At 45.5% G+C, this 23,833-nt stretch overlaps 1 protein-coding gene and 1 long non-coding RNA gene across 3 annotated transcripts in view; one reads left to right on the top strand and one right to left on the bottom strand.

Moving 5' to 3' along the window:
• The first annotated feature begins 6,215 nt into the window (after positions 1-6,215).
• GALNT12 (polypeptide N-acetylgalactosaminyltransferase 12) overlaps positions 6,216-23,833 on the top strand; it is a 32,035-nt gene continuing 14,417 nt past the window's right edge. For both annotated transcript variants that reach the window (XR_015169954.1, XM_086416055.1), the window contains exons 1-3: positions 6,216-6,623; positions 16,667-16,836; positions 21,865-22,054. Coding sequence is in view for 1 of the 2 variants with exons in the window: in XM_086416055.1 (XP_086272181.1) it covers positions 6,259-6,623; positions 16,667-16,836; positions 21,865-22,054 (725 nt within the window). In the remaining variant the exon portion in view is untranslated. The remainder of the gene's footprint in view (positions 6,624-16,666; positions 16,837-21,864; positions 22,055-23,833) is intronic.
• The window catches only part of LOC147367232 (uncharacterized), a 71,411-nt gene continuing 61,731 nt past the window's right edge, over positions 14,154-23,833 (bottom strand). Inside the window, exons 2-3 of the long non-coding RNA XR_015169955.1 lie at positions 21,638-21,745; positions 14,154-14,291 (exon numbers count right to left, since the gene is read on the bottom strand). This is a non-coding gene — a long non-coding RNA (uncharacterized LOC147367232). The remainder of the gene's footprint in view (positions 14,292-21,637; positions 21,746-23,833) is intronic.

Here is a 23,833-nt window from a genome sequence, read left to right on the forward strand (position 1 = left end):
CAGGTCTCCTGCATTGCAGGCAGACGCTTTACCATCTGAGCTACCAGGGAGGTCTCAGCCTTAGTCCTTTACATTCTTTTTGTTACAAGGCCAGGTTGTGAATTAAATACAATCCATTCCCAGGTGGTGGTAGTGGTAAAGAGCGCACCTGCCAAGGCAGGAGACATAAGAAATGTGGGTATGATCCCCTGGAGAAGGGCATGGCAACCCATTCCAGTATTCTTGCCTGGAGAATCACATGGACAGAGGAGCCTGGCGGGCTACAGTCTGTAGGGTCATAAAGATCCATAGGGTCCTAAAAAGTCAGACACGACTGAAGCGACTTAGCACACAATGTAGCAAGAGCATTGAATTGTGCCCCTCCCTCTCAAAGATCTTTACAGATGTAATCAAGTTAAGATTACACTATAATCAAGATATAGGATCAGGGCTGGCATTAGGGTGAGATGAATGAGGTGAGCTGTGTAACCACAAGGTTCAGTTCAGTTCAGTTCAGTTGCTTAGTCGTGTCCGACTCTTTGCAACCCCATGAATCGCAGCACGCCAGGCCTCCCTGTCCATCACCAACTCCCGGAGTTCACTCAGACTCACGTCCATCAAGTCAGTGATGCCATCCAGCCATCTCATCCTCTGTTGTCCCCTTCTCCTCCTGCCCCCAATCCCTCCCAGCATCAGAGTCTTTTCCAATGAGTCAACTCTTCCCATGAGGTGGCCAAAGTACTGGAGTTTCAGCTTTAGCATTATTACTTCCAAAGAAATCCCAGGGCTGATCTCCTTCAGAATGGACTGGTTGGATCTCCTTGCAGTCCAAGGGACTCTCAAGAGTCTTCTCCAATACCACAGTTCAAAAGCATCAATTCTTCGGCGCTCAGCCTTCTTCACAGTCCAACTCTCACATCCATACATGACCACAGGAAAAACCATAGCCTTGACTAGACGGACCTTTGTTGGCAAAGTAATGTCTCTGCTTTTGAATATGCTATCTAGGTTGGTCATAACTTTCCTTCCAAAGAGTAAGCATCTTTTAATTTCATGGCTGCAGTCACCATCTGCAGTGATTTTGGAGCCCCAAAAAATAAAGTCTGACACTGTTTCCACTGTTTCCCCATCTATTTCCCATGAAGTGATGGGACCGGGTGCCATGATCTTCATTTTCTGAATGTTGAGCTTTAAGCCAACTTTTTCATTCTCCACTTTCACTTTCATCAAGAGGCTTTTTAGTTCCTCTGCACTTTCTGCCATAAGGGTGGTGTCATCTGCATATCTGAGGTTATTGATGTTTCTCCTGGCAATCTTGATTCCAGCTTGTGTTTCTTCCAGTCCAGCGTTTCTCATGATGTACTCTGCATATAAGTTAAATAAGCAGGGTGACAATATATAGCCTTGACGTACTCCTTTTCCTATTTGGAACCAGTCTATTGTTCCATGTCCAGTTCTAACTGTTGCTTCCTGACCTGCATACACATTTCTCAAGAGGCAGGTCAGGTGGTCTGGTATTCCCATCTCTTTCAGAATTGTCCACAGTTTATTGTGATCCACACAGTCAAAGGCTTTGGCATAGTCAATAAAGAAGAAATAGATGTTTTTCTGGAACTCTCTTGCTTTTTCCATGATCCAGCAGATGTTGGCAATTTGATCTCTGGTTCCTCTGCCTTTTTTAAAACTAGCTTGAACATCTGGAAGTTCATGGTTCATGTATTGCTGAAGCCTGGCTTGGAGAATTTTGAGCATTACTTTACTAGCGTGTGAGATGAGTGCCATTGTGCGGTAGTTTGAGCATTCTTTGGCATTGCCTTTCTTTGGGATTGGAATGAAAACTGACCTTTTCCAGTCCTGTGGCCACTGCTGAGTTTTCCAAATTTGCTGGCATATTGAGTGCAGCACTTTCACAGCATCATCTTTCAGGATTTGAAATAGCTCAACTGGAATTCCATCACCTCCAGTAGCTTTGTTCATAGTGAGGCTTTCTAAGGCCCACTTGACTTCACATTCCGGGATGTCTGGCTCTAGGTCAGTGATCACACCTTCGTGATTATCTGGGTTGTGAAGATCTTTTTTGTACAGTTCTTCTGTGTATTCTTGCCACCTCTTCTTAATATCTTCTGCTTCTGTTAGGTCCATACCATTTCTGTCCTTTATCGAGCCCATCTTTGCATGAAATATTCCCTTGGTATCTCTAATTTTCTTGAAGAGATCTCTAGTCTTCCCCATTCCGTTGTTTTCCTCTATTTCTTTGCATTGATTGCTGAGGAAGGCTTTCTTATCTCTTCTTGCTATTCTTTGGAACTCTGCATTCAGATGGTTATATCTTTCCTTTTCTCCTTTGCTTTTCACTTCTCTTCTTGTCACAGCTATTTGTAAGGCCTCCCCAGACAGCCATTTTGCTTTATTGCATTTCTTTTCCATGGGGATGGTCTTGATCCCTGTCTCCTGTACAATGTCATGAACCTCAGTCCGTAGTTCATCAGGCACTCTATCTATCAGATCTAGGCCCTTAAATCTATTTCTCACTTCCACTGTATAATCATAAGGGATTTGATTTAGGTCATACCTGAATGGTCTAGTGGGTTTCCCTCCTTTCTTCAATTAAGTCTGAATTTGGCAATAAGGAGTTCATGATCTGAGCCACAGTCAGCTCCTGGTCTTGTTTTTGTTGACTGTATAGAGCTTCTCCATCTTTGGCTGCAAAGAATATAATCAATCTGATTTCAGTATTGACCATCTGGTGATGTCCATGTGTAGAGTCTTCTCTTGTGTTGTTGGAAGAAGGTGTTTGCTATGACCAGTGCATTTTCTTGGCAAAACTCTATTAGTCTTTGCCCTGTAGATTCTGCCTTTATTAGAGTGGCCCACATCCAATGACCAGAGCCCTTAGAAGATAAGTAGAAGGGACAAAGAGGCAAAATCATAAGAGTGTCATATGAGTATGGAGGCAGAGATTGGAGTAAAGCAGTCAAGGAATGCCAAGGATGGCTGACAAGGGTGAAAGAGATTCTCCCCTGGAGTCGTCAGGGAGACTGTGGCCCTGCTAATAAGACTGATTACAGATCTCTAGCCTCCAGAACGGAGAAGACAATGGCACCCCACTCCCGTACTCTTGCCTGGAAAATCCCATGGGCAGAGAAGCCTGATAGGCTGCAGTCCATGGGGACGCAAAGAGTCGGACATGACTGAGTGACTTCACTTTCACTTTTCACTTTCATGCATTGGAGAAGGAAATGGCAACCCACTCCAGTGTTCTTGCCTGGAGAATCCCAGGGACGGGGAGCCTGGTGGGCTGCCGTCTATGGGGTCGCACAGAGTCGGACACAACTGAAGCGACTTAGCAGCAGCAGCCTCCATAACTGAGGGGATAAATCTGTGTTGTTTTTAGCCACCTAGTTTGTGGTACTTTGATATGTCAGTTCTCGGAAACTAATAGACGTGGCCGGTTTGACGTGTCACCTTGAAAGTGAAAAGTGAAGTCGCTCAGTTGTGTCTGACTCTTTGCGACCCCATGGACTGTAGCCTACCGGGCTCCTCTGTCCATGGGATTTTCCAGGCAATAGTACTGGAGTGGATTGCCATTTCCTTCTCCAGGGGATCTTCCCGACCCCTTGGCTCGGCTTTAATCCTCAGTTATTCAGTCAAACAATAATCTAGATGTTGTCTTGAAGGCATTTTGTAGATATGATTAACATTTATGATCAGTTGACTTTAAGGAAGGAGGTTGTTTAGGTGAGCATGATTTCATCAGTTAAAGCCCTGATGAGCAGAACTAAGATTGCCCTAGAAAATAAATTCTGCCTGTGGACTGTCACAGAGTTTCAGCCCGTCCTTCCTGATGGCCTGCTCTACAGATTTTGAACTTGCTTGACCAGTCTCCACAACTGCATAAGCCAGTTTCTTGCAATAAATCTCAATATATCTTTTACTGCTTTGTTTCTTGTGTGGAACTCTGACTAATATACAAAAGGATAATGTGAACTTCAAATATGTTTACCTAAAAAGCTATGGAATTGCTGAAGGCTTCATGGAGGAGCTGGCTTTTGGCAGGGCCTTGAAGGATGGGTAGGAGTTTGTTAGGTGGGAAAAAGCTTTTCCAACAGAGAGAACAGCCTGTGCAAAGGCCTGGAAACCATGCCTCCTCTACCCCCAGTGATAGGCTTACAGAATTTGGAGTCACATTCTGGGGGCCTCTCCTGGCAAACTGAGGACTTCAGCACTTGTCCTGGAGGCTAGGGAATCTGCTTTATTTTTTGTTCTTTTTATGTATCTCTTTATTTTTTGCTTTTAAAACACCAAGATATAACTTTCATAGGTCTAGTGCACAGGTTTTAAATGAGAACTTGGTGAATTTTTAGATATGTATATATCCATGTAATCCCCACTATAATCAAGATATAGAATCTGGGCTGGTATTAGGATGAGGTGAGTAAGGTGAGCTGTGTAAGCACAGGGTCAGATTTTGCTTTTAAGATTTTGATATTTTGTTCATCATGGACTTTTGGCATTCATTTTGATTTTGAAAACTATTGTTTATTTTGATTACTTAGGCTTATTTGGCCCACATTTGAATTTTCCACCTTGGAGAGAGCCTCATGCCTCACTATAATTTAGACCCTATTAAATATTTCCAGCAAGCTTCCCTAGGGAAAACCTGGAGCCAAGGCCCAGGGTACTTAACATGAAGGCCTGGGGATGTATGCAATCATGTTATGGGTGCCTATGCATGTTTTTCTCAAGGGATAGTTCATTCCTTTGATCAGTTTCTTGGAAAGAAAGTGAAAGTGAAGTCGCTCAGTCCTGTCCGACTCTTTGCGACCCCATGGACTGTAGCCCACCAGGCTCCTCCGTCCATGGGATTTTCCAGGCAAGAATACTGGAGTGGGTTGCCATTTTTCTTGGAGGCATCTGTAAAGTGAAGAATAGGAAACAGAGTAGGTATTGACTAACAGGGAGCCAGTGGAGGGTTTGTTATGCAAGGTATGGGAGCAATAAGTCCTAGGTCGGTATACCTGCAGGCCTCAATGAAATAGCCTGGAGTCAATTAGCCTCACTGTGCTTGGGTCTCCTCATCTGTAAAACGGAGTAGTCCAATCCTCTCTTATTGGACCTACATTCGATCTCGGTTGGGACGATCCCCTGGAGGAGGGTGTGGCAACCCATTCCAGTATCGTTACCTGGAGAATCCCCATGGATGGAGGAGCCTGGTGGGCTACAGTCCATGGGGTCGCAAAGAGTAGGACACGATGGGCGACTAAGCACACAACAGCACAAAGGTCAGAGGAGATAATGGCAGTGAAATTTGTAGCGCCCTGCACAGCGCATCGAAGAAGGCAATGGCAAACCACTCCAGCACTCTTGCCTGGAATATCGCATGGACGGAGGAGCCTGGTAGGCTGCAATCCATGGGGTTGCGAAGAGTCGGACATGACTGAGCGACTTCACTTTCACTTTTAACTTTCATGCATTGGAGAAGGAAATGGCAACCCATTCCAGTGTTCTTGCCTGGAGAATCCCAGGGACGGCAGAGCCTGGTGGGCTGCCGTCTATGGGGTCGCACAGAGTCGGACACGACTGAAGCGACTTAGCAGCAGCAGCAGCACAGCGTATTCACCCAACACTTAACGGAGTACTTACGACGTGCCAGGAGCTGAACTGAGTCTATACCTTTTTAATAAAGCCCACAGTTCGGCGAGGAAGGTCCGCGTCTCAGCCCAACACTTACGGAGTACTTACGACGTGCCAGGAGCTGAACTAAGTCTATACCTTTTTATTAAAGCCCACAGTTCGGCGAGGAAGGTCCGCGTCTCAGCTAGCCGGCGTGCTGCTGCTGCTGCTGCAGCTAAGTCGCTTCAGTCGTGTCCGACTCTGTGCGACCCCATAGACGGCAGCCCAACAGGCTCCCCCGTCCCTGGGATTCTCCAGGCAAGAACACTGGAGTGGGTTGCCATTTCCTTCTCCAATGCGTGAAAGGGAAAAGTGAAAGGGAAGTCGCTCGGTCGTGTCCGGCTCTTCGCGACCCCATGAACTGCAGCCTTCCAGGCTCCTCCGTCCATGGGATTTTCCAGGCAAGAGTACTGGAGTAGGGTGCCATTGCCTTCTCCGAGGGGACCCTGCAAATATTCGCCCCCTCTGCAGGAGGGCTGGGCGGGAAGGGGGCGGGGCGCAGGTGGGGCGGGGAGGGGGCGGGGCGGCGCGGTGGTTCCGGGATCCGGGTCTCGGGCTGCGCTGCCGCCTGGGGCGCGCCGGGCGCTGGCCGCAGCTGGCGGGCGCATGTTGGGGCGTGCGGCGCGGAGACGCTGCCCGCGAGGGCTGCGGCGCGGCCGGGAGGCGCTGCTGGCACTGTTGGCGTTGCTAGCACTGGCCGGGCTGGCCTCGGTGCTGCGGGCGCGGCGCGGGGCCGGGGCGGCCGAGCCTGGACTCCGACGCACCCAGCGCTCCGGGCGGCGCGACCCGGTCCTGCCGCGGCCGCCGGTGCCCGAGGACGCTCTGGGCGCCCACGGCGAGGCAGTGCGGCTGCAGTTGCAGGGCGAGGAGCTGCGGCTGCAGGAGGAGAGCGTGCGGCTACACCAGATCAACATCTACCTCAGCGACCGCATCTCGCTGCACCGCCGCCTGCCCGAGCGCTGGAACCCTCTGTGAGTCCGCAGGTGGCGGGAGGAGCATCGCCCGCTGAGTCTCCGCGTCTCAGTTTCCGCGGCGGTGAAGTGACGGGGTGGGACACGGCTCTCCAAAGACCTGGGGATCTCGTGTCTTGTTGACTCACTCGCAAGTGGGCAGTGAAAGTGTTCACAGGGGGCTGGGAGTGAAGAAAGTTTTAAAAGTGTTAGTCGCTCAGTCGTACCCGAGTCTTTGCCACCCCAAGGACCGCAGCCCATCAGGCTTCTCTGTCTATGGGATTTACCAGGCAAGGATACTGGAGTGGTTTGCCATTTCCTTTTCCAGGGGATCTTCCCGACCCAGGGATCGAACCCCGGTCTTCTGGACTGCAGACAGATTCTCTACCGACTGAGCTACCAGGAAAGTTTTTAAAAGTGACCAAAAAATAAAAATAAAAAAAAATCTCGGAAACCGACAAATCTGCAGACAGGTTTAGTATGAGACCCTTAGGGCGCCCTTCTTGGGTTGTAAGGGACCCCCAACCCCCAGTCTAATTCCTCCTGAAATCTTCTACTCTGGCTAAACTAAGGACCCGTGGGTTTCAGACAGGCTTCACTCACTTACCTGTGTGGGCCAGGGCCCATAAATGAACCAGGAGTGAAGGGAGCCCCGGGCAGGTGAGGTGAAAGGTCAGGGCAGCAAGAAGGGCAGGTCAGAAGCAGCAAGCCTCCTTCCCCCTCTCTGGGAGCTGGATTCCTCAGCTTTGCAAGGAAGACAGGGAGGAGCAGCTGGTGGGAAGGGGTCCTTCTGGCACTGGTTCAGCCTAGCTTGCTCCTGTGGGTGACACAGCTGTGGGACCTGTGTGGTCAGAGGCCTCATTCCTGTTGGAGCTGTTGGCTGGAGGGGTTGTGCCCAGGGCTTAGTTAGGAAGGGAACAGACTGGCGGGTGGAGCCTGGCCTATCACCTTTGCTCTTTTGGCAGGGGTCTTTCAGGTCCCTGCTGGAGTCCCCTCCTGAAAGACTTGGTGGGAAAGAGGGCTCAGAGAGGAGATTCTGGGAGAAGCCAGTGGGACAGCTGCTGTGTGCACCAGGCACCACCCTTCCCTGCTCCTTGTCCTTCCTGCTTACAGGTGTGGAAATAGGCTTAGGTCAGATGACTCACTCAAGGGCCCAGAGCTGGAAAGTGACTAACTGGGCTTGGGGGACGTGGCCCTCCTGGCCCCTTGGGCACTGTGCTGATTGGGATTTTAGGGAACTGCCCTGTGGATTCTTGGCCAGAGAGAGCATGGATGTCTGCAGGGAGAGACCCAGCTCTGCAGCCATCGGAAAGTGTAAATGGTTAGCACCTCACTGTCTCCACTGCTTTTCAGGATCTACTTGTGTCTAGCCTATGCTTTTACCTTAGGCATCTTCAATGTTTATCTTTTTGAGTAGAGCTTTGTTTGTTAGGGTTGGTAGCAGTTCCTCCCCTTCAACCAAATGGTTAAACACATGTTTATCTCCTTGAAACTCCAGGGGTACTCACTGAGGAGGCAAGGTCTAGGGGAAGCTTTCAGGTCAGACTCAGGGTTCAGACCCAGTTCCTATGAGATAAAACCCTGGCTCTTTTGCTCATCAGCTCTGTGATGTTGGGCAAGTTATCTGGCCTCTCTGAGCCTCAGCTTCCCAATCTACAAAATAAGGGATGAGTAGAAACACAAGCTAGGAGTTGATGAAACACCTGATACCTGGGAGCGCACTGTGTACTCGGTTCTTATTTGTACTGCCAACAGTACCCTCAGGAGGGTGCTATTAACAGTCATCCAGGGAGTGGTCATAAAGTTTTTCTTTTCCAGGTTCTGACTTCCTTTATCATTGGAGGTTGTGAAATCTCTTTGAAACATTGTGGGGTTTATGGTATCCCGTCTCCATGGTGACACAGCTGCCCTGTGTCCTGTCAGGATTTGCTTATAGATCCTGCTGTTGCTTTGACCCTGGGAAGTTAATCCAAACCCAGCATGATAAGGAATGTGAAGGCCTCTTGCCTTTTAATTCCTGCAGCAAAGCCTGTTGGGTTATTCTTGCCTAGCTGGAAAGGTGAGCTCTATCTGTGTTAGTCTCAGCCCAGCCAGGCCTTCTGATATAACTGAGGTGTAGCCAGTAGTGTCAGGGCCTTTCATGAAGACTCACTTGTTTATTCCATACAGGCTTGGAGGACCTGATAAGGTCTTGAGATTTTAGCTTTAGAAACTGGAGTAGCAGCTTAGGAGTTCAGTCAGGGTCATGGAGGGTTGGAACTATAATTAGTAACAAGCAGAGGTGTGGTTAGGATCCTTGAAAGTCATAGCAGAAATGGCCCTGAGGGAGCATCCAGTCTTATTAGAGAGGATAATCTGTGCCCCCAAAGTAACACACAGATCTGTAGCAGAGTCAATCTAGAACTGAGGTCTTTTATTCCCTCCTCCCTTTCAAGATGGAGGCAGTTATTTATCCATTAATTTTAATTACCAAAACAGTACATGTTCACTCTAGAAAATTTTTCATATACAGGGAAGCGAAAATGAAAAATCATCCATTAACGTACCACCCTGAGGAGAACCACTGTTAACATTTTGCTGTGTATCCTTCTAGACTTTTAGGTATACAAAATAGATTTTGAAAAAGATATATATGGGTGTGTGAGTGAGAACATATTCAGACATGAGTAAATACAAGGCCCACACACATTTTTAACCAACAGGGGATAAACCTGTTATCATAGGCAAAGAGTTAGGAGCTACCATGGGACTGTTTGGCTTGGTTCTTCTGGTGTCTGCAAGCCTTGATAGCTGCTAGAGACACTTGGAAATATCGACTCTAATTCCTTGAGATTTGACGTAGACCCCTGCCCTTCTGCAAGGCTCATTATTCACACGCCAGTGGATTAGGTAACAGCTTTTATTTATTTATTTTTAGTTATAGCACTGAATCGAGGAGGAAAAGGAGGAGGAGGAGGATGACAGAACGTCTTTGCATGGTAATTTAGAAAGTATAGGGTTTGAAAAACTCTTTCACAAATACTGTCATATTTGAGCCTGGCAAAGAGAGGGAATTTTCACTCTGAGATGGTGACAGGCCAAAGTGGGGAATCAGGTAGCTAGGTTTGTGGCCTTGGGAAACTGAACAGTTATGTAAGGGACCCCAGAAAAATTAGGAAGAGTTTTGAGTTGGGCCGAGGCTGGGGCTGATGTGTAACTAGGGTTGAAAACTGAGAGCCTGTGAATTTCTCACTCCAAAGAGGAAGGATGGGTGTTTTTGAGGGTGTGGGAGAATACCAGAATTAGATAAAATGGGGATTGATAACAAGTTAAATGCAGCTGAGACTAGTGGTGAAATCACATCCAGTTTACAAAATAGATGGTGGCTAATAATGTACCAATACTTGGAGAAAGTTTCAGTTTTCATTGATCAGTTCTTGAGATAATCATCTTCTGTCATTCTCATTTGCATTCCGACCTGTTATTTTAGCAGGCTAGAAAGTTGGAGTGACGACACCCTTGGGGCTATGCAGTTCCACCGCACACGTATGGGGATGCCACGCGTGTGAATGTCAGCTGTTCTCTGCCATCGCTGACGAGTTGTGAACCACTGGTTAGAAAAGTGTGTAAATAATACACACAGGTTTTTGCATTTCTCGAATGTTTTGCCCTGGTTTTAGCCTCATTAGTGCTATAGTTGCAGGTGTGTGTCTGAGTTTAAGGACTAGGACTTGGGTGCTAGGATGGCAAAGAGTTTCTACATAGCTCCAAGCAGATAATTCAGCAAAAGGTAATGTTTGTGTCTTGCAGGGAGGTGGTTGGGATTTCTCTTTTTGCGAGAGATAGCCTGCTTGTCTGTTCTCTTAACAACATTACCTTTGGAAAAACATATTACACATGGGGTGGAGCTTATTAGACTTGTTTCTCTGCTTTCCCAGTAAAGTTGTAAACTGAGGCTGTTTTACTGGGTCTTATTAGACCCATCTTGTGGTTGTCAGTATGGTTCCATTCTTTGAATCAGTACTTTAAGCCTATAGAACAGGTTCTTTTTAGTTAGAAGTTTCATGATGCCTTCTCCTATCCTTTCACTTCTTCTGTGACCTTAGATTTTAGGCATGTCTCTAATCAACATGTTGCTGGATTTTGTGTTGTCACTGAAAAAAAAAATCCAGACTGACAATCTTTAACTAAATATTTATGTCCATTTATACTTACTGTGCTTACTGAAACCTTAGTGTTTGATTATGCCATCTTATTTATGCTTTCTGTTTATTATGCTTTTTCTATGTTTTTTTTTCTTTTTTTATAATGCTTTTTTGAATTGACAGAGGTTTTCCTCCCCTTCTGCTTCTATTTTTCTGACTCTACTGATTTGACAATTATCTCTTTCCAATCTTTAGTGGTAAATTTGAAAGTTCAACATCCATTTATAATAAAAACCCTCCAGAAAGCAGGCATAGAGGGAACATACCTCAACATAATAAAAGCCATATATGATAAATCTACAGCAAACATTATCCTCAATGGTGAAAAATTGAAAGCATTTCCCCTAAAGTCAGGACCAAGACAAGGATGCCCACTCTCACCACTACTATTCAACATAGTTTTGGCATTTTTGGCCACAGCAATCAGAGCAGAAAAAGAAAGAAAAGGACTCCAGATTGGAAAAGAAGAAGTAAAACTCTCACTGTTTGCATATGACATGATTCTCTACATAGAAAACCCTAAAGATGTCACCAGAAAATTACTAGAGCTAGTTAATGAATACAATAAAGTTGCAGGATATAAAATTAACACACAGAAATCTCTTGCATTCCTATACACTAACATTGACAAGACAGAAAGAGAAATTAAGGAAACAATTCCATTCACCATTGCAACAAAAAGAATAAAATACTTAGGAATAAATCTACCTAAAGAAACAAAAGACCTATATATAGAAAACTATAAAACACTGATGAAGGAAATCAAAGATGACACAAATAGATGGAAAAATATACCATGTTCATGGATTGGAAGAATCAACATAGTGAAAATGAGTATACTACCCAAAGCAATCTATAAATTCAGTGCAATCCCTATCAAGCTACCAATGGTATTTTTCAGAGAATTAGAACAAATAATTTCACAATTTGTATGGAATTACAAAAAGCCTCGAATAGCCAAAGCAACCTTGAGAAAGAAGAATGGAACTGGAGAAATCAACCTGCCTGACTTCAGGCTATACTACATAGCAACAGTCACCAAGACAGTATGGTACTGGCACAAAGACAGAAACATAGATCAATGAAACAAAATGGAAAGCCCAGAGATAAGTCCATGTACCTACGGATACCTTATCTTTGACAAAGGAGGCAAGAATATACAATGGGGAAAAGACGACCTCTTTAACAAGTGGTGCTGGGAAAACTGGTCAACCACTTTAAAAGAATGAAACTAGAACACTTTCTAACACCATACACAAAAATAAACTCAAAATGGATTAAAGATCTAAATGTAAGACCAGAAACCGTAAAACTCCTAGAGGAAAACATAGGCAAGACACTCTCTGACATAAATCACAGCAGGATCCTCTATGACTCACCTCCCAGAGTAATGGAAATAAAAGCAAAAATAAACAAATGGGACCTAATTAAACTTAAAAGCTTTTGCACAATGAAGGAAACTATAAGCAAGGTGAAAAGACAGCCTTCAGAATGGGAGAAAATAATAGCAAACGAAACAACTGGCAAAGAATTAATCTCAAAAATATACAAGCAGCTCCTGCAGCTCAATTCCAGAAAAATAAGCGACCCAATCAAAAAATGGGCCAAAGAACTAAATAGACATTTCTCCAAAGAAGACATACAGATGGCTAACACATGAAAAGATACTCAACATCACTTATTATCAGAGAAATGCAAATCAAAACCACCATGAGGTACCATCTCATGCCAGTCAGAATGGCTGCTATCAAAAAGTCTACAAACAATAAATGCTGAAGAGAGTGCAGAGAAAAAGGAACTCTCTTACACTGTTGGTGGGAATGCAAACTAGTACAGCGGCTATGGAGAACAGTGTGGAAATTGCTTAAAAAGCTGGAAATAGAACTGCCATATGACCCAGCAATCCCACTGCTGGGCATACACATCGAGGAAGCCAGAATTGAAAGAGACATATATACCCCAATGTTCATCGCAGCACTGTTTACAATAGCCAGGACATGGAAGCAACCTAGATGTCCATCGGCAGACGAATGGATAAGAAAGCTGTGGTACATATACACAATGGAGTATTATTCAGCTATTAAAAAGAATGCATTTGAATCAGTTCTAATGAGGTGAATGAAACTGGAGCCTATTATACAGAGTGAAGTAAGTCAGAAAGAAAAACACCAATACAGTATATTTAATGCATATATATGGAATTGAGAAAGATGGTAACGATGACTCTATATGCAAGACAGTAAAAGAGACACAGATATAAAAAACAGACTGTTGGACTCTGTGGGAGAAGGCGAGGGTGGGATAATTTGAGAGAATAGCATTGAAACATGTATATATGTGAAATAGATCACCAGTCCAGGTTCGATGCATGAGGCAGGGTGCTCAGGGCTGGTGCGCTGGGATGACCCTGAGAGATGGGATAGGGAGGGTCAGGATGGGGAATACATGTACAACCATGGCTTGATTCATGTGAATGTATGACAAAACCACCATAATACTGTAAAGTAATTAGCCTTCAATTAAAATTTTAAAAAATTAAAAATTGAAAAAACAACAACAAAAAGAAAGTATATATTTATATATTCAACTCAAAAAGGTCTAAATTAATCAGTGGATCTTGGAATGCTTTAACATTGATCACTTTCTTTCCCAGTTTGTATGTCATTTTATTCCAGTATTTTAATTCTGTCTTGCTTTTTAAATCAATACATTAAACATTTTTTTTAATGCAATATTTGTTTACATTTATCCACAAGTTTATTTTTTCTTCTCATCATTCTTTCCTGAATGGTGGTCTTTGTATCTTGGAGATCTTTCTGGAATTCTTTTCTTCTTCCTGAAATATATCATGTATTTCTTGCTGTAAGCAAAGTTATTGTTTTAAACATTCAGTTTTACTTATCTGAAAATGTTTTCTTTTTTTGTTCTTGTTCTTGAAAAATAGGTTAGGTATTTAATTCCATGTTGATAGTTTGGCATTTGAAGATAGTATTCCACTGTCCCCTGGCTTGCTCCATCACTGTGAGATGTCTATCTATACTGAGTTAATTTTCCTGTCATTTTTGTTTCTTTGTCCTTCGTTTGAGGTTCTCTTATTTATTTAATCATAAGAAGCATACTTATTCATGCTCTGTGTCTGCTACTTCTAATATCCAGGTATATATATATTTTCTTGTTGTTCCTGGACTCTGAGGACTTCTTTTGTTTTCTGTAAGCTGATCCATACATTTAAAAGTTTTTTAAAAGTATTTTATCAAGAATTTTTTGAGTGTCCTTTACTACGTGTGAAAGTGTTAGTCGCTCAGTCGTGTCTGACTGTTTTTCGACCCCATGGACTGTATCCACCAGGCTCCTCTGTTCATGGAATTCTCTAGTCAGGAAAACTGGAGTGAGTAGCCATTTCCTTCTCCAGGGGATTTTCTTGACCCAGTGATCAAATCTGGGCAGAGCCACCATCTGAGCCACCAGAAAAGCCTGATCTTTGATACTGCCATGAGTGGAAGTCCTAAAGAAAGTGAAAGAATGAAAGTGAAAGTCACTCAGTCATGTCTGACTCTTTGCAACCCCATGGACTGTAGCCTGTCAGGCTCCTCTGTCCATGAGGATTCTCCAGGCAAGAATACCGGAGTGGGTTGCCGTTCCCTTCTCCAGGAGAATCTTCCCAAACCAGGATTCAAACCCACATCTCACGCATTGCAGGCAGATTCTTTATCATCTGAGCTACCAGGAAAGCTCATGGAAGTCCTATATTCACTTAAAAAAAAAACAAAAAACTTTCTCTTTTACATAGGGTTCTTTTGATTAGACTGACTAAGTCAGTTCAGACTGACTTAAACATAAAAGAAAATATATTGACTTCTATGACAGAAAGATCTAGGATTTGAACTGGATTCAGATTATTCTGGGCCCTGGATATAGGGACTCAACTTATGTCATCAGGAAAATGTTGATTGGCCGGACCTGGGACATGTAACCTTCCCAAAGAGGGATGTGTATATTTGTGTATGTATCCATATGTGTGTATATGTCCAGCCCTGCACAAAACATACAGCTTGAGAGTCCAGGAGGCATGGTTCCTGAAAGGGAAATCAAAGTACAGTAAGGTGAAGAAAGGAGAAAGCATTCTGGGCCAATAAAACACACCTGTGTCCACTGTGACCTTCTTGGCCTGTTCTCCAAAGGAGGTAAATTTTCATTGTGTTAAAGATGTTTATGTGATAACCTAAATATAAACATAAAAGATCAGGAGGTGTTTGCCACACCCATTTACTCATAACCATAAAATACATAGACATATATTATACTGGTGGAGATTATGGTATCCTCATCCAGAAGGGTTTTTATGAAGATTATAAAGAAGATTATAAGGAATAATGTTTGTGGAATGTTTAGCACACTGCCTATCATATAGTAAACACTCAATAAATATTACTATTATTACTAGATACAGTGCAAAGCATGCAGAAAATACAGAGTAAAACACAACTCTGCCCCTGCCTTCACAAAGCATATGGATTATACCAGAAAGTTAAGGCAAAGATGGCTTACTATGATTTCATAGTAAATTTGGTTCTGAACTCTCTTTGTCTTTCCAGAAGTAGAACCCTGAGTGATACATGTCTGCCTTTGTCTAATTGAACAATACACAGCTTTTTATTGCCCAGAAAAAGAGGGAAATGTTTTTCCTGGATACAAATTTAGAGATGTTCAGGAGGATATATTGAAATTCATGAAGGAGAATGCATTTAAAGGATGTTTTGTCTTTTTTTTTTAAATTGAAATATAGTTGATTTACAGTGTTGCATTAATTTCTAGTATACATCAAAATGATTTAGTTATTCTTTTCCATTTTGGTTTATTACAGGATATTGAATACAGTTCCCTGTGCTATATAGTAAGACCTTGTTGTTAATCTCCTTTGTTTATAGTAGTTTGTATTTGCTAATCCCAAACTCCGAATTTATTCCTCCCTCTCCTGCTTTCCCGTGGGGTAGCCATAAGTTTGTTTTCTCTGTCTGTGAGTCTGTTTGTGTTTTGTAAATATGTTCATTTGTGTCATATTTTAGATTCCACATATAAGTGTTTCTCTGGTAATAGTACCTACCTTCTGAGACTATGGAGGCCATGAAATGATTTAATACACAGCTAGTGCTTAATTATGTCTGGATTTAGCATACCTCTGAGTAGTAGACAGGTTGCATAGAAAAGCTGCCATAGCCCACTAGAAGCATCAGAAAGAACTAATTGCTTGTACTACATGAAAAAAATGTATTTTTCTGAAACCTAAAGACTTTTTAAATCTTTAAAACAAAGAAAAGCTAACATTTAGTTCCACATGTGCACAGATCCAAAGAGAAATGGTGGAAATAATGACAGTGAGGTTTTCCAAATGAAATTTATTCAATTTAAAGAAAGGGTGAACATATTCAACAAAGACTTTAAAAATGGTCCACATCAAAAAGGCCTTTAAAAAAAAGAAATAAAGGATGCAGTCTGAGCAGAGGTCCAGCCGTGGGGTTGGAAAGGCGTGGACAGATGGGAGAGGTAGGTGTTAGGCGGGGAGAATTGACAGTACCCTCTCCTTTCTGAGTCTGCTGAGTTTGAATGTTGCATAAATCTGAAAATCGCTTTAAAGTTTAGAAACAGCATCCTGCAGGTCAAGCTCATTAGGTATCATTTTAGAACCTTTTAAAGAATCTGCTGGGATTCCTACTGGATCATGGGTGACTGGAAGATCCCAGCAGGTTATTTACCATTCCCCAGAGGGAGGCCCTGAGACCATGACCTGTGTTCCATTCACTCCAAACCCAGCACCAGCCTGGGCCTGGTATACAAGTCACCAGTAGGGTCTTAATTCCTGAAATTGTGTTGTATTTACAGGTGCAAAGAGAAGAAATATAATTACGATGAATTGCCCACAACATCTGTCGTCATAGCGTTTTATAATGAAGCCTGGTCAACTCTCCTTCGGACGGTTTACAGTGTCCTCGAGACATCCCCAGACACCCTGCTAGAAGAAGTTATCCTTGTAGATGACTACAGTGATCGAGGTGAGCCCCTGACTTGGGCCCTTGGAGGAGCCTGCCCTTTGGTGACTGTGCCTGTGAGGCGGGTGTGACATGGGTGCATAGAACAGGCCGGGGAAGATGGGCTTCCTGTGTCTCCCTGTGCCTGGCCCCTGCCCTCAGGGAGCTCAGAGCTGGGTAGGGGGATGCAGACATGATGGCAGAGTGCTCTACCACTCAGTGCTATAGGAGGCAGAGAGGGAGCACTCACCCACCTGGGTGCTCAGGAGCAGGTGGTTGACCATAGTCTTGAAGGCTGGGCAGTTTGTGGACTGCAAATGAGGAGGGAGGGCGTTTCAAGTGGAGGCCACAGGATATGGAAAGCCTTAGAGTTGCAGTGCTGTGTGGACTGTGTAGGATCTGCAAGTAGTTCAGGAAGGACAGAGAGCTGGCTGCTGCAGGCAGGAACAGGAAGAGGGTGCAGGACTTATACGCAAGCCTGAGGAGTTGGGGCTTTGTCCTGAGGGAGAGATCAAGGCAGAATTTCAAGCAAGAGACCCGTCTGCTCTTTGGGGAAACCCTCTGGACTGGAGTGTGGAGAATGGGGTACTGGGAAGCTCTGCAGGGAGATGAGGGGGCCATGGAGGTGACCAGGTTGGAGGGATGGGGAGGGCAGGCAGGTGGGAGGAGGATATTCAGGAGGCAACATCTACAGGCCTGGCTAAGCTGTGAGGAGGACACTCGGGCTTCCGGCCTGGGTCTCCGGGTAAGTGGTGGTGCCCTCCTTAAACTGGAAAAACCACAGGGCTTTGGCCTTGAAGATACTGACTTTGAGGTGAAATAGAAAAGGGGCAGTCCAGACAGAAGAACTGAAGCCAGGGCGAGACATTCCATTGAAAGGATGGTCGGTGTTCCTGCAGGCCTGACCGGTGACCTGGGATCCAGCAATTCACATGCAGTCCGAGGCTGGCCCTTTATTATTCAGGAAGCTTTTTTTTGAGCGTTTGCTGGGTGCTGGGGATTCCGTGGGACACAAGATAAATCCCTGCCCTCATAAAACTCACATTCCAGAGCTGTGGATTGAGATGGTCAGTAAACACATGAAGAACATAACACATGCATCACATAATAAACACTATATATATATATATATATATATCACACGTACATCACATAATACAATATACAGCATACCATAATAGAACATGATACTATACTACAGCATGAGTAGAAAGTGCCCTGAAAGAATAATGGGAATAGGAGAACACCTAGAGCGTGGGGACCAGGACTACTCTATCTGATGGAAATCAGGGAGACCTCTTTAAAGCCAAAAGCTGCAAACTCCAGGGACAGTGAAGGACAGGGAAGCCTGGTGTGCTGCAGTTCATGGGGTTGCAAAGAGTCGAACACGACTGAATAACCACAACAGTATGAATAAGGAGGCAGCCCAGTGAGGGTCTGGGCAGGGGGGCCAGGCTGGGAGCAGCAGGTGCAGAAGCTAAAACAAGCAGCCATTCTCAGGGTCAGACCACCAGCCAGTGGAGGGTGACCTGGGGGTTGGGATTGTGGGGTGGATGGGGCCAGGTCAGGTGGGGCTTCGGAGGACAATAGAAGGAATTTAGCTTAAATAGGAGCCTGCAGGGAGCTGCCTGAGGGCTGTTGGGAGAGCTGTAAGGTTGCTAGGTCTTGGGGAGACTCTGTGCTGCCCTGTTGAGACAGGCTGACTGATGCTGGGGGTTGGGGAGCAGGGATGGGGGGTGAGGATAAATGGAGGATATGTGTAGGGGCTGCTGTGGCCTTGCCCGGCTGGGGTTAGTGGTATCAGTTAAGCAGTAGTCAGATAAGCTTAAGTGAGGGGAAATGTCAGGGCCTTACCACAGGGAGAGCTGTGGGTGTGGTGCTGAGCCTGTTTCCGACCCAGTCACCAACCTCTGGGCACCCCCTTAAGGTAGAGCCGCTGCTTATCTGCCGCTTCAGGCCCTGAGGCTGGTCTGTCTGACCTCAGAGCCTGTGTATCTGTCCTGACTGGTAGGTGTGCTGCTCTCACAGAAACACAAAATAACAGTGATTTACATGAGATAAAAGTTGATTTCTCTCTCCTGTTGCAAATCTGGGATAATAGACTAAGGCAAGTGTGGCAGCTCCATGGTGTTAGGGCCCGGCTCCTGCTGTCCTGAGTTTCCCCTTTCTCAAGGATGGCATGGCAGGCTGGTTCTTCACCTCCTGTTTACTCCTGTCAGTGGAAGGGTTTCCAGGGGACTGGGAGTCCACTTGGAAGTCACCCTTACATCCCATTGAGTAGAACAGGGTCACTTGGCAACAGCTGCTTGTGAGGGAGACTGGAAACATCATCTCTATGGGGAGAGTGAGTCAGGGAACAGCTGGCGTTCCCCCTGGCAGCACGCAAGCCAGGCTGGAGGCCGAGGTTTACTGTAGTCTACAAGGCACTGAGGTACGGGGTCTGCGGCTGTAGGTGAGCTTTACCATAACCTGTCACGACACCTTGGACAAGTCACTTGTCTTCTGATTCTTGGTTTCTCATCTGTAAATGAGTTTATCTACACTTAAATCAGGGCTTCCCGGATGGCACTAGTGGTAAAGAACCCGCCTGCCAGTACAGGAGACATAAGAGACTTAGGTTCAATTCCTAGGTCCAGAAGATTCTCTGGAGTAGGGCATGGCAACCCACTCCAGTATTCTTGCCTGGAGAATCTCATTGACAGAGGAGCCTGGTGGGCTACAGTCCACAGAGTTGCAAAGAGTTGGACACAACTGAAGTGACTTAGCATAGCACATTTAAATCAGAGGAATGGTGAGGAATGAATGAGATCACGTGTAGCACAGAACCTCATGTAGCAGCCAGCATATAGTAGGCATGTGTCTCCATTTTCTTTCCTCCCAGGGTTGTTTTAAATATGTCTATGTAGACCCTGGTTCTGGGTCACACCGCATAGCCTAGAATCCCAGCTCCAACACTTTACAGCTGTATAGCCTTGAGCATAGAGCTTAACCAGTTTCAACCTTGGCTCCCTGTCCTATAAAATGGTATAATAGTAGTTCTTACCTTGCAGGGTCATTGTGAGGATTAAATGAGGTGGTAGCTTGTTAGGACCTGGCACATTGCTGGCACTTGTTCAATGATAACTTCTGTTTTTAGGAAATATTTTAAAAACTGTAAAGTGCCTGAAACTTTCAGAAATGTATTCATTCAGAAGTAGACATCAGATTATTTCTTTTTATGGGATGAAGCCACTGCTCAACAGGCAGGAATATGGTATGAACCCCTTCAGTACAATTCAGTTCTCCTGTAAATGCAAGATTCTGTGGGGCCAAGGTTCTCCGTCCCCATGGTGGTGACGTATAAACCAGGATTCTCCCCTCAGCCTGTACTGGAGGAAGAAGTCCCGCCCTGCGCTCTCCTCCCACACTTCCTGCACCCTCCTCACACCCTTCCTGCAGTGTCAGCCTGAGCCGATGAGAGTTGTCAGCACCTTCCAGGATGGGATAAGACAGTTCTGGCAGACAGAAGATTGATGCCGACCAAACCCATAATGAGTAGTGGAGAGCTGCACCAGCATTTTCCTGTGTGGTCACTGGGCCCTGCTACTAATTAGCTTTGCTTGGGAAGTTTCCTCCCTTATTCCTGCTATCCGCTTGTACGCAATTATATTTAGGGTTGAAAAATCAATCAATGAATGTTTGTTTTTGTTTTTTGTTTGAGTATCAAGAATATTTAGAGAAACATTTCACCAACAACAAAGCAACTTAGGACATTTTACAAACTTTTCCCCTTCACTGATGACTGAGGATGACTTTGAGACAAAACCCATGTATTAACCAATGTGGGGAGATGCTGTCCTTTTTATTTTGCTGAATGGTTCCCACCTGACCCACTGAGGGATGTGAATTGGGGCCTTTAGTTCCAGGGCCTGTGTGTGGAGTCAGGAGTCCTGGGGCCAGTTCTAGCTGTGTGCCCGTCCTTTCAGCTCATAAGAACTCATTTCCTCTTCTGCAAAATGGGGTAAGCATGTCCTCCTGACAAGTTTTGGATTTGTTTAATAAGGATGAGAGACTGTAGGAGAAAGCTCTGGAGGCAGTGTTAAGGCTGTGGACTCGAGCCTGAGTCCTTGGGTTCAAATCACAGCCCCTCTGCTCTCTTGTCTGGGACCTCAGCTCATCACTTAGCCTCTCTAGCCTCAATGTTCTCATCCATAAAATGGGTACAGTAGTAGTACTGTAGTAGTAGGGGCTTCCCAGGTGGCTCAGTGGTAAAGAATCCGCCTGCAGTGCAGGAGACACAGAAGACTCAGGTTGGATCCCTGGGTCAGGAAGATCCCCTAGAGGAGGAAATGGCAACCCACTCCAGCGTTCTTGCCTGGAAAATCCAATGGACAGAGGAGCCTGGCAGGCTACAGTCCTTAGGGTCACAAAGTGTGGGATATGACTGAGTGACTGAACACACACACACACAGTAGTACTTACTTCATAGGATGAGTTATGTGAATCACTCAGAGAGTAGTAATTAGCACACTAAGCCTTGTAATGTTGGCCACCATTATTATTATTACTGTGTCAACTGAATTGTGCTTCTGAGAAAATTTGGATTAATGTAATTATAAATAAAATCTGTGTTGACATAGTTCCATGTAAATTAAAATTTTATGATGTATTATATATTAACAAATTAACATTCATATAAGAATTTTTTGGAAAAATTGTGAATGGATGGTTCTTGTGCTTTTATTTAAATGTTTACAAGTCAGGGTACTTTTGGTGGGGAGGATAGCTTTATTGAGATAGATCCATATGCCACATTCACCCCTTACAAGAGTACAGATGTACCTACCTGTGTTTTGAGCAGGAACCCTTCTTCAGTGGTTCTAGAATCCTCCACCCCTGCCTCCCAGCCTTCCGGGGGCTTCCAGGCTTGATTCCCAGCACAGTGAGGATATCCCTGGTGCAGAACAAAGGAGGCTCGTGTCTATTTAGTCTTCTTTTGGGGAGAGGGAGGCCCTGGGAGGACGCGGCTGGGGATGTGTGGAGGTGACCCTCGTTGTCCTGCTTCCTCTGCAGAACACCTGAAGGAGCGCCTGGCCACCGAGCTGGCGGGGTTGCCCAAGGTCCGCCTGATCCGCGCCAACAAGAGGGAGGGCCTGGTGCGAGCACGGCTGCTAGGGGCCTCCGTGGCCAAGGGCGACGTGCTGACCTTTCTGGACTGCCACTGCGAGTGCCATGAGGGGTGGCTGGAGCCACTGCTGCAGAGGTGCGTCTGTGGGTGGCGGGGTCCCCGACAAACTGGCGTGGGAGGTAGGGGTGCTGGGCTCAGCGGCTCCTCGGCCAGAGCCTCTGCCCCTGACGTGGAGGGGATATGTCCTCCCACGTGGAGGGGATGTCCTGGGGCTGTGGAGGCAGTTAAGTTAGTTAATATATAGCCAGCACTTAGAACATGCCAGTAGACAGGAGGCCCCAGATGAGTGTTTGCTTTTATTACTGTTTATTTTACACATTTATTGTAGAAAACTTAGTATGATCAACCAAGAAAAAAATAGTCACGTAGAATTGTACTCCTAGAGAATATGTTTTGATGTATTTCCTTCAAGCCAGTAACCATTACACCCAGTACCAACAATGCCTAGGGCCCACCTGTGAAACTTTAAGGGACCCCCCAAAAAATTGTGATAATTTCTTTTACAATCAGAATGGAAAGTGAATATCACAATAATGAATATAGCCTGGGTCGTTTTTATGCCTATAATATAGTCATAAAATATGGGCTTCCCTTGTAGCTCAGTTGGTAAAGAATCTACCTGCAATGCAGGAGACCTGGGTTCGATTCCTGGGTTGGGAAGATCCCCTGGAGAAGGAAATGGCAACCCACTCCAGTATCCTTGCCTGGAGAACCCCATGGACAGAGGAACTTGGTAGGCTATAGTCCATGGGGTCGCAAGAGTCGGACACGACTTAGTGACTAAACCACCACCACCACCATAGTCATAAAATATTATTTTTAATATCTAATTTTATGGAGTCATGGAAGCATAAATACAGCCACGTCTTCAACACCATTTCTCCTGCTGTCCCACAGCCTCTTACGGCTCACCCTTGGCTGACTTTTGTTCTCTTCTCTTCCCTGTTTCCCTCCCTATCCTACTGATTCTGCATCAGGAGCTGGGCTGGCAAGCCCTGAGCTCCTCCAGGTGCGAGAGGAATGTCTAAGGAGGGGCAGGTTCTCTGCTTGGTCCCCACTGTGGGGAGTGGGTAGAGGGCTGGAAGATCAGAGTTTGTGCATTTGCGAAACTACTTTCCCCTGGCCCCCAGTGCTTGGTTGCCAAGGTCTATCTGGAAGAGCTGGGGACCCCCTCGCCTTCCTTCCTGCATGAGACCAGGCTCTGCTCTGACACTTCTGCCATCCTGGACCTTTGATGCCTCATTCTCCTCCCTCAGCTCTAATGGGCTTCAGCAGCAGCAAGGACTCAGGGTTCCTCAGGCTAGTGCTAGAGTCTTGAGATCACTTAAAACATAGTGACAGCTGGGTGCTCCCTCTGCAATCTGGCCTAATGGGTTCACCCTTCCCTCCTGCCTGCACTTTGCCTACAGAGGGCCACCTCTAGTCCTATCTAAAATCATAGGTGGGGGTGCACGCTTTTCCCCTTCAGCTGATGCATAAATGCCATCTGGAATTCCAATCCACTCCAGTCCACCCTTTGGAGAGAGTGAGGTGGCATTCCACATAATCACATCCTTATTCCATACCTGGAGTCAGAGGGATTCTCCCCTGGTTACCCATTAGAAGTAGCTGGGGAACTTTAAAAAGTCCTGGTCCTGTAGCAAACTATTTGGATCTGAATTTCTGGGGTGGTTCCTGGCCTTCTGGATGTTTCAAAAGCTCCCCGGGGAATTGGGTATGCCTCAGAGTTGAGACACTGGACTGTAGACTGTCCCTCAGGTGTGGTCTCAGCCAGGCACAGTAACCCCTTCCCTTTAGGGGCTTTTGAAAGTGGAAGATGTTCTTGGTTGTCACATTAACGAGGTTGTGCTCTTG

Source organism: Bos grunniens, chromosome 8 (assembly GCF_055505025.1).
Source record: "Bos grunniens cultivar Pamir isolate PY7600 chromosome 8, Bosgru_T2T1.0, whole genome shotgun sequence".
Classification (NCBI taxonomy): domain Eukaryota; kingdom Metazoa; phylum Chordata; class Mammalia; order Artiodactyla; family Bovidae; genus Bos; species Bos grunniens.